The sequence below is a fragment of the Theropithecus gelada genome, chromosome 19, assembly GCF_003255815.1.
Source record: "Theropithecus gelada isolate Dixy chromosome 19, Tgel_1.0, whole genome shotgun sequence".
Classification (NCBI taxonomy): Eukaryota; Metazoa; Chordata; class Mammalia; order Primates; family Cercopithecidae; genus Theropithecus; species Theropithecus gelada.
The window spans coordinates 45210512-45225063 of record NC_037687.1 but is presented as its reverse complement, the minus strand read 5'-3'; the positions used below and the strand labels follow the sequence as shown (position 1 = coordinate 45225063).

The window sequence follows — 14552 nt, the reverse complement described above, 5'->3', positions numbered from 1 at the left end:
TTTAGATCTTTCCTGCATTCTCTTGTGGGCATTTAGTGCTATAAATTTCCCTTTACACACTGCTTTAAATGTGTCCCAGAGATTCTGGTATGCTGTGTCTTTGTTCTCATTGGTTTCAAAGAACATCTTTATTTCTGTCTTCATTTTGTTATATACCCAGTAGTCATTCAGGAGCAGGTTGTTCAGTTTCCATGTAGTTGAGCGGTTTTGAGTGAGTTTCTTAATCCTTAGTTCTAGTTTGATTGCACTGTGGTCTGAGAGACAGTTTGTTATAATTTTTGTTCTTTTACATTTGCTGAGGAGTGCTTTACTTCCAACTATGGGGTCAATTTTGGAATAAGTGCGATGTGGTGCTGAGAAGAATGTATATTCTGTTGATTTGGGGTGGAGAGTTCTGTAGATGTCTATTAGGTCTGCTTGGTGCAGAGCTGAGTTCAAGTCCTGGATATCCTTGTTAATCTTCTATCTCGTTGATCTGTCTAATATTGACAGTGCGGTGTTAAAGTCTCCCATTATTATTGTGTGGGAGTCTAAGTCTCTTTGAAAGTCTCTAAGGACTTGCTTTATGAATCCGGGTGCTCCTGTATTGAGTGCATATATATTTAGGATAGTTAGCTCTTCTTGTTGAATTGATCCCTTTACCATTAGGTAATGTACTTTTTTGTCTCTTTTGATCTTTGTTTGTTTTATCAGAGACTAGGTTTTATCAGATAAAATGTGTTTTATCAGAGACTAGGATTGCAACCCCTGCTTTTTTTGTTTTCCATTTGCCTGGTAGATCTTCCTCTATCCCTTTATTTTGAGCATCTGTGTGTCTCTGTGCATGAGATGGGTCTCCTGAACACAGCACACTGATGGGTCTTGACTCTTTATCCAATTTGCCAGTCTGTGTCTTTTAATGGGAGCATTTAGCCCATTTACATTTAAGGTTAATATTATTATGTGTGAACTTGATCCTGTCATGATGTTAGCTGGTTATTTTGCTCCTTAGTTGATGCAGTTTCTTCCTAGCATTGATGGACTTTACATTTTGGCATGTTTTTGCAGTGGCTGGTACTGGTTGTTCCTTTCCATGTTTAGTGCTTCCTTCAGGAGCTCTTGTAGGGCAGGCCTGGTGGTGACAAAATCTCTCAGCATTTGCTTGTCTGTAAAGGATTTTATTTCTCCTTCACTTATGAAACTTAGTTTGGCTGGATATGAAATTCTGGGTTGAAAATTCTTTTTTTTTTTTTTTTTTTGAGACGGAGTCTCGCTCTGTCGCCCAGGCTGGAGTGCAGTGGCCGGATCTCAGCTCACTGCAAGCTCCGCCTCCCAGGTTCACGCCATTCTCCTGCCTCAGCCTCCCGAGTAGCTGGGACTACAGATGCCCGACACCTCGCCCGGCTAGTTTTTTGTATTTTTTAGTAGAGACGGGGTTTCCCCATGTTAGCCAGGATGGTCTCGATCTCCTGACCTCGTGATCCACCCGTCTCGGCCTCCCAAAGTGCTGGGATTACAGGCTTTAGCCACTGCGACCAGCCTGTGTTTATTTTTTAAATTAGGTGAGATTTTTAAATTCCAAAAAAACATTCAAATACTGACATGAGAAAATAGAGAAACCCTGAATAATCCTTAAGGGTGAACCGTGAACAGGAGGCCTAGGCTGTCTCCTATATTCAATCCTAGGAAGACGATGTTGCTTTTATTTTCCTCCAGCACTGTTTCTTCAGTCAGAGTAGACTTAGATCAATGAGAAATGCTGCATTTCAGGCATTGTTTATTGTGAAAGCTTTGCTTGGGGAACTGCACCTGAACTGGGAGGGCAGTGAATGGTGTATGGACACTGAATGACGACATGATTAGGATCATGTAAAAGACTGTTAGGAAAGCAAGGCTTTCTTGAACTAACATGGACATGGAGGTGTCCTCCAACGTTGTAAGATGTTCTGGATCAGACAATGATACATGAACATTTCAAGGTGAACCTCATGCACATTAACTTCAATTCCCAAATAGCGATGCTACTGAATGGTGGTGTGAAATGTTAGACTGCTGCTGGACATCTCTCACCCCACCAATAACACTGAAAATGCTGAACGTGCTTTTTCTTTGTCCTTTCATAAATCTACATTAATTTAGAGTCAAGTGAACGCCTATTGTGTCTCTGAGTTTTATTGCCCATAAGAATCTGCAACTGTTGCTGGTGGCCATGCAGTCCTCTAATTGTCTATGAAACCAAATTAAAATTTTTAAAATTTTTGCAAAGAAAATCCCAGGCAAATGACTTTTTCTGGGACATTCTAGCAAATACTTAAGGAGGAAACCAATCTTATACAAATTCTTCCAAAGAATAAATAATGAGGGTATCATCTCCCAAAGCCCTGCCCAGAACTCTAAAGTGAAGCCAGAGTTGAGGGTGCTCCTCCCCCAGTGTCAACCTGGTTCCCACCTCCCAGTGCGGGAGAAAAGCAAAGCGGGTGAGCTGGGAGGAGTGCAGGCTTTGGGGACAGGCCATTCTCCAGGTGCCAGCCTGCGCGCGGGGTCAACAGTGCCTGGCAGAGAACCACAGGGCTCAGTAAGCAGAGGCCACACAAGCCCCAAGGTCAGATTTGAGTGGGAGCCAATGTGGCCAGGTGGGCAGGGGGCCTGGCTGAGGTGCCCAGAAATCCTATCAGCACCACTGGGTCCCCTAGAAGATGCTCAAGTTCCCAAAACAGCTCGGGGTTAGAGGTTAGGGATTAGTCAGACCTCACCTTGGACACCAGCCCCAGCCCTGTCTCAGCCCCAGGGACACCAGGGCATGGGGCTGTCACAAGGAAGTAGGTGGCTCAAGGCCAAGTGCCTGTGCCTTGGCTGAGGGACACGGCTCAGGTCAGTTTGCTCCATGACTCCTGGGACCCTACAGACTTCCCTCCCCGTTCTGCTGCAACCCAGTGCACAGCACGCTGCTCTGCTGTGCCAGGTTGTGTTGTGTTGAGTTGTGCTGTGCTGTGTCATGTGCTGTGTTCCTGCAGACTCCCTGTCTGGGAGCTCTAGGGCCCTGGCCTCTAAGAAGCCCCAGCCCCAAGTCAACCTCAGGCAAGGCCTGCATCCCTCCTGCCTCCGCTTCCCTGGCTCAGCCTTGAAGCTCCCGCTGACTCCTCTGCCACTCATCTACCACCCATCACCCCCACTTAGAGGCCAGGAAGCAGCAGGGGCCATCTCCCCCTTCTCTCTTCTCTCTATCCTCCAGGACACACAAGTCCAACAGAAACCAGAAATCCTGCAAACGCTCTGACCCACCCACTGACCCCAGGGCACCTACTGCCCAGGTGTTTGGCACAGGGGATGCCCCCACACTGGCCCCATCATGTACCCTTGTGGCCCCGAGGCTGCAGCACAGGATTCCTGTCTGGCCCTGGACGTGCCCTGGGCCCTGCTCTCTGCCACACCTCACAGGACAAACCCAAACAATTACTGTCCTCCCTCTTAAATGGTGGGTGTAGTGAAGGCCTTGCAACCCTCCTGTGCCTAGGCCCCTCACCCCCACACTCTGGCTGGCTGCATCTGCTGCCCAGAGCCCTTGCTGAGAAGGCGTGCAGCCCAGACCACGGTGATGGCAAGGGAGGCCCTTCCTAAACCTAGAGATGGTCTAAACCTTCATGGAACTGCTGGTGCCAGCCAGAGTCCCAGGTGAGGCTGAGATGGCTCAAAGTGGTGCATGGGAGATGTCTGATATCAACCCTCTCCTGGAGGTAGATGATGTCTCCAGCCTGGTGACTTCCCTGGCCTCCAGCTATCACCACCCCCAGTGTCCCTAAGGCTGAAGGTGCAAGCCTGCCCTGGCCCTAGCATAGAAAGTGCACGACCTGGTCATGTCATGCAGGTGGGGATACCCGTGTGCCAGGTAACCTCAGGTGGGCATGGTGGCGCATGTGGGGCAGTCCTGTAACCTGCAGTGTGGTGGGTGGGACGGATGTGTGTGACACAGGTAGGAACTTCCCCTGATGGCAGTTGAGGACCCACATGTGTATTGGGTGGGCGCCGATGGGAGTGGCTGGGCACGGGCAGGTGAATGAGTGACAGTTACACAAACTCCACCACTGAGCACGTCACTCCCAGGGCAAAGCACATCACAGCCACAGGCCCAGTCCTGGGAGGCCCAGAGGGGCCTGAGGTCCCCAGGAAGCCTCCTGGCCCTCTTTACCCTAGGAGGACCCCCACTCCTTCTAAAGAACCCCCGCCCCCGCAAGCCGGCTCCACCTGTAGCTGTGGGCGTGGGAGGGGCACAGAGTGCTCTGTGGGCCAGAGAAGGAAGGAAGATGGACGGAGGGCGGACCTCTGCTCCCTGACTCTGCTGCTGGGCCTCTGCGGCCCTCCTGGAGCCCACACCTTTCAGCTGCAGTCTCCCAGCCTTTGTCCCCAGGACGAAGCCCACTAGGCCAGTGCTCTTCCACTGCAGCTTTATGTTCCCCTTGGGGAGGGTTCCCAGATTGTGCAAAGTGAGGAAGGGTCCCCTATCCCTGTCCCGCAGGGCCCCCACTCCAGGCCTCCCCTATCTCTCCCTGTCTCTCTCAGAGGCAGAGGCAGCATTAAATTAAAATTTAATTTAAATATTAAAAAGAAAGTAAAAAATTCAAATATACACCAACAGTAGACTGCTCTGGCTTGCATAACAAAGAGGTCCATTGCCCCTTTGGGTGGGCCGGGCAAGGTCAGGGTCTAAGATGCGCCTCTGGTGAGGGGGGGGTCAGGCTCTGATGGCTGCGGGAGGAGTGACTCCTCCCAGGATGAGGGTCTCTGTCCTCCCAGCGCTCACTCAAGTTCCGTATTTCCAAGTCCTTCCACGGAGCTTAACGCACATGAGAACGCCCATTTGTGTTACAGATACGTGGCCGCATGCATTTCCAAGAAATGTCCTTGGCGAACTACAGCTGGCACAGTCCAGCCCAGGGCGTTCTGTGAGCTGTAGTCTCCGGCAAGTGCATTCCAAAAAAACCTCAAATACCACAGAAGCTGGACAGCGTAGCAGCAGGGTTTGGCAAGAGAGGAGCTCTTTTGCTAGCAAAGGCGAGAGCTCACGCGGTACCAGTAAGGTCTCCCCACGCCCCCGGAAAGAAATATTGGTGTGAGCGCACGCTGACCCAGAAAGAGTTTGCCATGGCCGCACGGTTTTCTGGGAAGTGTAGTTTCTTGGTCCCGGCGCTATTGTCCTCAAAAGTAGAGGGTAGCCCTTGGTTCCGAGGTGTATCTTTCAGCACAGGATGACTGTGTGCCCCAGGACACTTCGCGCGTGGTCCTAACTGGCCGGTTCTGGGACAATAGTCCCAGGCGGTTTAGTTTCTTAGGAAACCTAGAGCGGTTTGCCCGCGGCGCGCCAGGTCCGCGCGGCCGCAGAGACTCCTGGGAAGCGTGGTCTTCCGGTGCCGGCGGTTCGCGGATGATTCTGGGAAATGTCGATCGGCTGTGGGCTGCGCACTGGGTCCGTCCTGCGGTAGCCTCAGGCCTGACGGCGACTCCTAGGCTCAGGGACGATTCTGGGCAGTGTCGTTCCCGGAGGTCGGCGGCCGTTGCCCGCTCACCAGCGACGCGGGGCGTCAGGTCCGCAGAGGTGCGGGCTCGGGGCGCCTGCGGGGACGGTGAGGCGCCGCTGAGGACTCCGGCTAGTGTGAGTCCCGGGGGCGGCGGCGGGGCTCAGGCCCTGGGTCTGCCCCGCGGTGTGACCCCGGCCGGTGCCCTGGCTTTTCCTGGCCTTGTCCTCCTGTGTAAACGCGGGGTGATGACGGCGCCGACATCTTGGCGCTGTTGTGAGAGCGAAGTGGGCGCGTGAGCAGACGCCAGCCACAGTTGTCTTTGGGTTATGTCGTCATGAAGCCGGCGCTTTGCAGTTGTGTAACCTTGAACAAATGGGTTCAGTATCTTGGAATTTCAGTTTTGTCATTGTTTAAAAAGAAATCTGGAATAATGTGAATGCCGACCATGCATAGTAATGAAGATCGAACGAGCTGATAGTTGTTACCGTTGTTTTATGAGGCTTTTATGTACAGAATAATTGATTTTCCCCGCAGGTGGCACCTGGTAAACGGTTAGCCCTTGCGGAGAAACAACCTGTTAGTTCCCAGGGAGAGATTGACGCCCTGGAGAGTGATTACCAGTGTGCTTTTCCATTATGGTGTGTCACAGGTGCCGCAAGATAAACCTGATTTTTCATGACTGCTTTTCCCTGCCCTTCTGTGCCCTCAGGACACTGCCCATCTCTAAGATAAGAGCCTGGCAAAAGGACTCTGTTGGCTGTTGGGAAATTGCAGAGTAATGTCTCAGGTAAGTCAATGTGTCCCCAAATCTTCCTGAAACACTTTATCAGGACTGTGTGTTTGCTTTGCTTCTCCTGCCTGTTCCCACCTAATTAAGTCTATTTAAGGGATTGAATCTATGGTTCCATCCATATATATAGGAAGGATGGAGCCCACAAGGTATTGTCCTCCTCACCCAGTGGTCCTCTTTTCTACAGTTTTCTGCTAGAAGACTTTCTAGTCTTGCCAACGTTTTAAAACTACAATTCACAATGCAACTTTGGAATGTAAGGTTATTTGCTTTATGATTGTCAAAACTGTACCATGTAGTCTCAAGTGAAGAGATGTTTGCCAACATCCTTGATTCTCCCTTTGTCTTATAACTCTTACTCAGATCCTCTAGTTGGAGCTAAGTTATACGCTGTATACAGAATCTGACCCTTAGTTACCCCATCACTACCACCACCACTACCACGCCGGTAGTGCTAGCGATAAAGCCACCTGGATTATTGCGGAATCCTAGCTGGATTCCCTCCATCTGCCCTTAACCCTCATCGGTCTGTTCTTAGTACAGCTGTTATTGTGACCCTACTGTTATATCAATTCCTATCATTCCTCAACCTAAAAGTTTTCAGTGGCTCTGAGTTACTTCTGCAATGACCTGGTTGTACAATTAGGCCATTACCTCTCTGATCCCACCTTCCTTCTCTGCTTCCTCATTCCTGTGAGCTCCAGCCACTGTCACCAGTTGCTGTGCCATCCACGTGGAATATTCTTCCCCGACATAGGCACAAGCTTGCATTCTTTTTTTTTTTTTTTTTTTTTGAGACGGAGTCTCGCTCTGTCGCCCAGGCTGGAGTGCAGTGGCCGGATCTCTGCTCACTGCAAGCTCCGCCTCCCGGGTTTACGCCATTCTCCTGCCTCAGCCTCCCGAGTAGCTGGGACTACAGGCGCCCACCACCTCGCCCGGCTAGTTTTTTGTATTTTTTAGTAGAGAGGGGGTTTCACCGTGTTAGCCAGGATGGTCTCGATCCCCTGACCTCGTGATCCGCCCGTCTCGGCCTCCCAAAGTGCTGGGATTACAGGCTTGAGCCACCGCGCCCGGCCCAAGCTTGCATTCTTATCTTCTTCGTGTGTTTGCTCCGTGGTTACTTTCTCAGAAAAGCGTCCCTGAACGCCTATTTGCAATTGCGGTCATCTTCTCTCGCCTAGCACTTCCACTCCTCCATCACTGCTTTGTTGTTTTCCACGGCGCGTGTCACTCACTAGCTGATGTACTGTATATTCAGTATACGCACATGCTCATTGTTTGCCTCTTCCTGGTGGGAGAAATGTTTTTTCTTTTTTGTTGTCTGTTATAGCTTCAGTACCCAGAGTGGTACCTGGCACCAAATAGATGCTTAGTAAGTAATTGTTGAGTGAATAAGATGAGTAATGAAGAACTGATGGGGCAGAATCATGGCATGGAACGTGAAGCTTGCACAGGAGAGAACATGAGTAGCAGATGTACATGTTGGGTGAAGTCTGTTTTCTTGGAGAAATTAGATAATTAGAATTGAAAAACTGGTGTGGTGGTACATGCCTCTTTTTCCAGCTATTCGAGAGGCCGATGAGTTGAGAAAATTTCTTGAACCCTGTGGTATGAGGCTTCATGAACTATGTTTATGTCACTGCACTCCAGCCTGGCGACAGCAAGAAAAAAGTAACAGCTAAAGTGAACTCATGCCAAAATTATTAATTGGTTCATCTTCTAAACACTTGTGAAGTACCTGTTAGGAAAAGTTGTAGATGAATTTCGGTGTACACCGACACACAGGACTTCATGTTCTAATACAGTATTGTCTAAGAGAACTTTCTGCAGTGGTGGAAGTGTTCTGCACATGTGCTGGTCAGTACGGTAGCCACCAGCCCTGTGTGACTATTGAGTCCTTGAACTGTGGCTTAAGCAACTGAGGAACTGAATTTTAAATTTTATTTATTTTATTTTTACATTTTAATTAATTTAAATGTATGTAGCCAAACTGCCTAGTGGCTACTGTATTGAGGATTGCAGCACTGGTAGAAAAGTAAGAAAGCATAAGAAGTTAAAATAAGTGCTAGGACAGATATCCTATGTTCTTTTGGGGACAGAGATGAGTGAACACCCCAGGCTGCCCAGGCAACTGAAGGGGAAGAACTTGTAATCCCTGGCTCTAACTTGTAATAACCTGTTCATCATAAAGCTATGATAAATGTTTTTTTGATTTGGGATAAAGAGAATTAACTAACACAGTGGCAACTACAATTAACAGATGAATTTAGGATAAATTATGTGTAGCAAATTGAAGGTCTTACTTGATTATTTGGAAAATGTATGTATTGGATTGTATCTGCTTGGCTATAAAAAAGATGAGATTTCTTCCTGTCCTTTTAATCTCATTAGTGGATTGCCTGTGAAGTACATCACAATTGATTTAATGCTTATTAAGTAATAAAACTGTGTTCTTTTTTTTCCTACATTTGTGGAGAGGATTTTCTGCCATTGGCAGGAGATTTGAATTTTAATTATTTTCCCAACACCTGGGAAAAGTAAATTCTGCCTTTAAAACCAAAGACCAGCATCACTGGTGAATATGCATGCAAAATATCCAAATAATGTAATACAATACTGAATTAACTGTCAGACCTAAAAAATTACCACAGGCAAGCAATTTGTTTCACAAATCAAAGACAGTAATAATGCTGTATTAAATGGATATATTTTTTGTACATAATATAATTTAACTAGCCAATAAACTACTATTGAATATTGAAGCTTCGAAAGTTTTACTATTTTAAGTAATATTGTGAAATGAGTACTATTGAAAGGAATTTCTAAGCACATCTGTGAGCATTTCCTTAGAGTATTTTCTTTGAAAAGTACCCTTTTATTTTTTTCCCTTTCCTTTCAGGTCCTATTTAAGGACTATCTAAGACAGTGGTCCCCAACCTTTTTGGCACCAGAGATCAGTTTTGTGGAAGACAGTTTTCCCACAGAAGTGGGAGGTGGTGTTCTGAGGATGAAACTGTTCCACCTCAGATCATCAGGCATTAGTTCAGCTCACATAAGGGGTGTGAATTGATCCCTTGCACGCGCAATTCACAGTAGCGATTGTGCTCCTATGAGAGTCTAATGCCATAGCTGATCTGACAGGAGGTGGAGCTCAGGTGATAATAGTCATTTGCCTCCCAATCATCTCCTGCTTTATGGCCCAATTCCTAACAGGCCACAGACCGGTACCAGTCTGTGGCCCAGGGGGTTAGAGACACCTGATCTATGATATGAAACCATCCTTCAGTCTTTTCACTCAGGGGTCTCATATTTTAATTATTAAATGTCTGTCAGTACAAAGTTTAAGTATACACCTAAATATATTTTTCTTTTTTGTTTATGAATCAGTTATATGTATGTTTTAGTCCATTGGTGCTGCTGTAACAGAATACCACAGACTGAGCAATTTATGAACAATAGAAATTGACCTCTCATGGTTTTGTAGCCTGGGAAGTCCAAGATCAAGGGGCAGGCATCTGGCAAGGGCCTTCTTGCTGTGTCCTTTTATGGTGGAAGGGTGAAGAGAAGAGAGAGAACCAAAAAGGGGCTCAAATGCATTTATTAAATAAGCCAGTCCTAATGATGATGACATTAATCCATTCATGAGGGCGAAGCCCTCAAGGCATAATCATCTCCTAAGGTCTTACCTCTCAAAACTGTTACAATGGCGATTAAGTTCAATACATGCTTTTTGGGGGTCACAATCAAACCATAACAGTGTATGTCTATCAGTCTTTAATATAAAGATTTTTTTTAATTTTTGAGACAGAGTCTTGCTCTGTTACCCAGGCTGGAGTGCAGTGGCACAACCTCCGTCTCTTGAGTTCAAGCCATTCTCCTGCCTCAGCCTCCTAAGTAGTTGGGATTACAGGTGTGAGCCACCACACCTGGCTGCCCATTTTTTGTGAGCCTTAGTGGATCATCCTGAGTATCCCATTTGAGAGACAATCGCTTTAGCCTCATTTTTTTATTTACTTACCTAGCACTTAAGCTGTAAAAGATATAACTAAATACTTGACCCTGTGCTGTCAAATGTCAAATACTGATTTTTTAAAATTCGTGTATTTCTGTAACTTTTAGCAAAATTAACTCTCCTGAAGCAAAGCTCTCATATTTGTTTCTCACCCTTATTGTATAATAATTCTAATCACATACCTGTCCCCCTTATGGTATAGTAATTCCAACTACATACTGTCCTATTATTACTTAACTGAGATCACATTCCCAATCATTGCCACAATTCCTGAATCTTATTCCATTTCTCCCACAACCAGGCTAATTTTACCCTTTCTTCAGTGACAGAAGAGGCCTGGGCTATGCATGAGCCTAAATATATTTGCTATTTCAGGTGACATTTAGTGATGTGGCTATAGACTTCTCTCATGAAGAGTGGGGATGGCTCGATTCTGCTCAGAGGGACTTATACAAGGATGTGATGGTCCAGAATTATGAGAACCTGGTCTCTGTAGGTAAGGATATCACCCCTTCCACTCCATTAGGGGCTCTTTTGCCACTCTGAATTGCTGGAGATCCTCCTAAGTAAATGGCTGAATTTCTGTAGCATGTTCCCAAAGAAATGTGCGGCTCTGTTGTGCCCCTGAAGCTTATCTTTCCATTTCAGTGAACACCCTTCATCCCTTCCTGTGGTCCCTCATGTGATGCCTCTCATAATAGAGGATCACAGCTTAAACAATTCTATATTCTTCCTCTAAGCAGGTCTTTCCGTAACTAAGCCATATGTGATCATGTTATTGGAGGATGGAAAAGAGCCCTGGATGGTGGAGAAAAAACTGTCAAAAGGTATGATTCCAGGTGAGTCATGGTGAACGAGACTAAGGAAGATTTTGTTAAAGATGTTTATAGAGAGTGTGGAAGCATTTTAGGGATACTGTCTTCAAAGATCTCAGATAGAAATGAAAAATTGAGGGATATTTAGCTTAGATTTTCAAAACAATTGTTCCTCTATCCCAAATTATTATCTGTGTTACTCATGTCATCTAATCAGGGTTAGAGGTTTTTGCCATCATAATAATTCAATTGTTACTCTGTTCATGACAAAGTAAGGCAAATTATTCTTTCTTAAATCTACTTAAAGAAAAACCTACTGATAGTGTTAGGCTAAGAAAAGCTGTCAATTAGATGAGAAATCACTTTTCTAAAGCTGAGCCTTATAGATGAAATGTGAACATATTAGAGGAAAAAACGAACATATATAAAGATGTTTCTAGGGATAATATTTTCTAATGTCCGGTAAATGACATGATTCACACAGTTTCTTCATAACCTCGGAAAGCCTAAATCTTTGTCAGATATAAAGAGCATTTAGATTATTTTGTTTTTACTGAAACTGTTTAAAGTAGAAATATCAATTCTGTATTTTAAGTGTGTTAATCTGGCAGCAAATTGAGATTAATTGAATGTTGGAGAAAAAGGCTATGAGACAAAATGCAGTCTTTCACACATGAATATAGGCACAAAATGATGGCTTGGAATCCAGAATGCCTTCCACGTTTTATTTTGATAATTTCCTTTTTTTCCATACTATTTCATCCATTACATATATTTTTCCCATTTCTGTTATCACACTCTGTTCCTACTTCTGTGAACTTTGTATTCTCTGCTCCATTTGAGCATTGTTCAGAAATCATTGAAATATTTGAGTTGTCAGAGCTATGTGTTTTGTGGGGGCTTCATTTCTAATCCAGTTCTCCTAATTCCACTATAGAAGTTACTTTTCAAGAAGTAAAAAAAAAAAAAAAAGCAGTGCTTTACTTTCTTGATGTATTTCAGATTGGGAATCAAGATGGGAAAGCAAGGAATTATCAACAAAGAAGGATATTTATGATGAAGATTCACCCCAAACAGTAATAATAGAAAAAGTTGTAAAACAAAGTTATGAATTTTCAAATTCTAAGAAGAATTTGGAATATATAGAGAAGTTGGAAGGGAAGCATGGAAGTCAGGTAGAGCATTTCAAACCAGCAACTCTCACCTTTAGAGAAAGCCCCACTCCAGACAGTATTTACACCTTTCATTCAAAGTCTACTCTTTTTGAAACACAAAAAATTTCTGCTGAAGGGAATTCACACAAATATGCTATATTAAAGAAGAACTTACCAAAAAAGTCAGTTGTAAAAAATGAGAAAATCAGTGGTGGAAAGAAACTTTTGAATTCTAGTATAAGTGGGGCAGCCTTCCACCAGAGCAAATCTCTTACCCTTCACCAAACTTGTAATAGAGAGAAAATCTATATATGCAGTGAATGTGGGAAAGCCTTTGGCAAACAGTCAATCCTCAATCGCCATTGGAGAATTCACACAGGAGAGAAGCCCTATGAATGTCGTGAATGTGGGAAGACTTTTAGCCATGGCTCATCCCTTACACGACATCTGATAAGCCATAGTGGAGAGAAACCTTACAAATGTGTTGAATGTGGGAAGGCCTTTAGCCATGTGTCATCACTTACTAACCATCAGAGCACTCACACTGGAGAGAAACCATACGAATGTATGAACTGTGGAAAGTCTTTTAGTCGTGTGTCCCATCTTATTGAACATCTAAGAATTCATACGCAGGAAAAACTCTATGAGTGTCGTATATGTGGAAAGGCCTTCATTCATAGGTCATCTCTCATTCACCATCAGAAAATCCATACTGGAGAGAAGCCTTATGAATGTAGAGAATGTGGGAAAGCTTTCTGCTGTAGCTCACACCTTACTCGACATCAAAGAATTCACACTATGGAGAAACAATATGAATGCAACAAATGTCTCAAAGTCTTTAGTAGCCTCTCATTTCTTGTTCAGCATCAGAGTATTCATACTGAAGAAAAACCCTTTGAATGTCAGAAATGCAGGAAATCCTTCAACCAGCTTGAATCACTGAATATGCATTTGAGAAATCACATTAGATTGAAACCCTATGAATGCAGTATATGTGGGAAAGCCTTCAGTCATAGGTCATCCCTGCTTCAACATCACAGAATTCATACTGGAGAGAAACCCTATGAATGTATTAAATGTGGGAAAACCTTCAGCTGTAGTTCAAACCTTACTGTACATCAGAGAATTCATACTGGAGAAAAGCCATATAAATGTAATGAGTGTGGGAAAGCTTTTAGCAAAGGCTCAAATCTTACTGCCCATCAAAGAGTACATAATGGAGGGAAACCCAATAATGTGGTAAGTGTGGAAAAGCCTTTAGACCATATGAATCACTATACATGTGAGAAACCTTACAGAAGAGAAACCATATGAAGCAGTGTTTATCATGGTAATTTTCATTCCTAGATTCTCCCTTATTTAACATTAGAAAAATTTATACTGGGGAAAGTCGTATGAATGTGGTGACTGTAGGAAGACTTTTTAGCAAAGATGTAGGCCTGTTTGTTTATCAGACGTTATACTGTAGGGAAATCATATGAAGACCATACATGTGGGAAAATCTTTGTCAGTATTAATCCCTTAATTGACATAAGTGTACTCACACTAGGAAAAAAAAACCCTGTACATGTAGCAAATGTGGGAAAGACTAGGCAATAGGAATCTTTTACAAACTCCTACAGGAGAGAAGCTGTATGAATGTAGAAAATTTAGAAATTGAGGGAAGTCTTCAGTTCCAAGTGTATCCCTTTTTCTACAGCAGAGAACTCAAAATGGAGAGAAATCTCATTTAAGAGATGTAGCAAAGTGTTCACTAAGAGTGTTTTATCTTGCTACACATCAGAAGATTAATGGTAGAACAACCTGAAGGATTTAGGAATTATGTGTAAATCTTTGCAGTCATGCTATTTGTAAACTGGATTCTACAGGAGAGCAAATAAACATTATAATATGCATTTCTTAGAGCAGTAGCTTGCAGTTTCAGTTGAGTTATACTTAGAAATTCTTTTTAGCTAGTGGACATGTGAAGATATTTAGTCACCCAGAGGAGCCAGTGTTATAATGTTGAAAATTAAAGCTGCAAAAGAAAGTGATGTTAATAAAAGTTTTGGCATCTAATAAAATCATTTTGTATACCACAAACTCTTTTACTGTGACTATTTCTTGTAAAAAAATTTCACTAAGATTAGCCTTAGCATAGCCTTTAGTTGGAGACTAGCAAACCTAGAGAAAAATCACCTGCTCTTTGTACTAAGAATATCAGTATTTTGATGAGGATTATTCAGAGTCAATTTCCAGTAGGCTTAATTAAATACATTTCAAGAAAATTTACTGAGCATCACTCATGTG

The 14552-nt window shown here is 44.2% G+C and overlaps 1 protein-coding gene across 6 annotated transcripts; it reads left to right on the top strand.

Moving 5' to 3' along the window:
* Window positions 1–5452: 5452 nt before the first annotated feature.
* On the top strand, window positions 5453–14338 carry ZNF181 (zinc finger protein 181). 6 transcript variants are annotated; one of them, XM_025367629.1, is made up of 5 exons: window positions 5453–5517; window positions 6202–6279; window positions 10670–10790; window positions 11038–11133; window positions 12112–14338. In XM_025367629.1, the coding sequence occupies exons 2-5, from the start codon at window positions 6271–6273 to the stop codon at window positions 13575–13577; spliced, it is 1692 nt and encodes a 563-aa protein (XP_025223414.1). In that variant the 5' UTR covers window positions 5453–5517; window positions 6202–6270; the 3' UTR covers window positions 13578–14338. The 6 variants fall into 6 exon arrangements, with proteins under 6 accessions (XP_025223414.1, XP_025223413.1, XP_025223412.1 ...); XM_025367632.1 differs by lacking the exons at window positions 5453–5517; window positions 6202–6279 and adding an exon at window positions 7664–7768 and having other exon boundaries at window positions 11038–11121; window positions 12112–12259; window positions 12326–14338; XM_025367628.1 differs by lacking the exon at window positions 5453–5517 and having other exon boundaries at window positions 5810–6279.
* The last annotated feature ends 214 nt before the right edge of the window (window positions 14339–14552 follow it).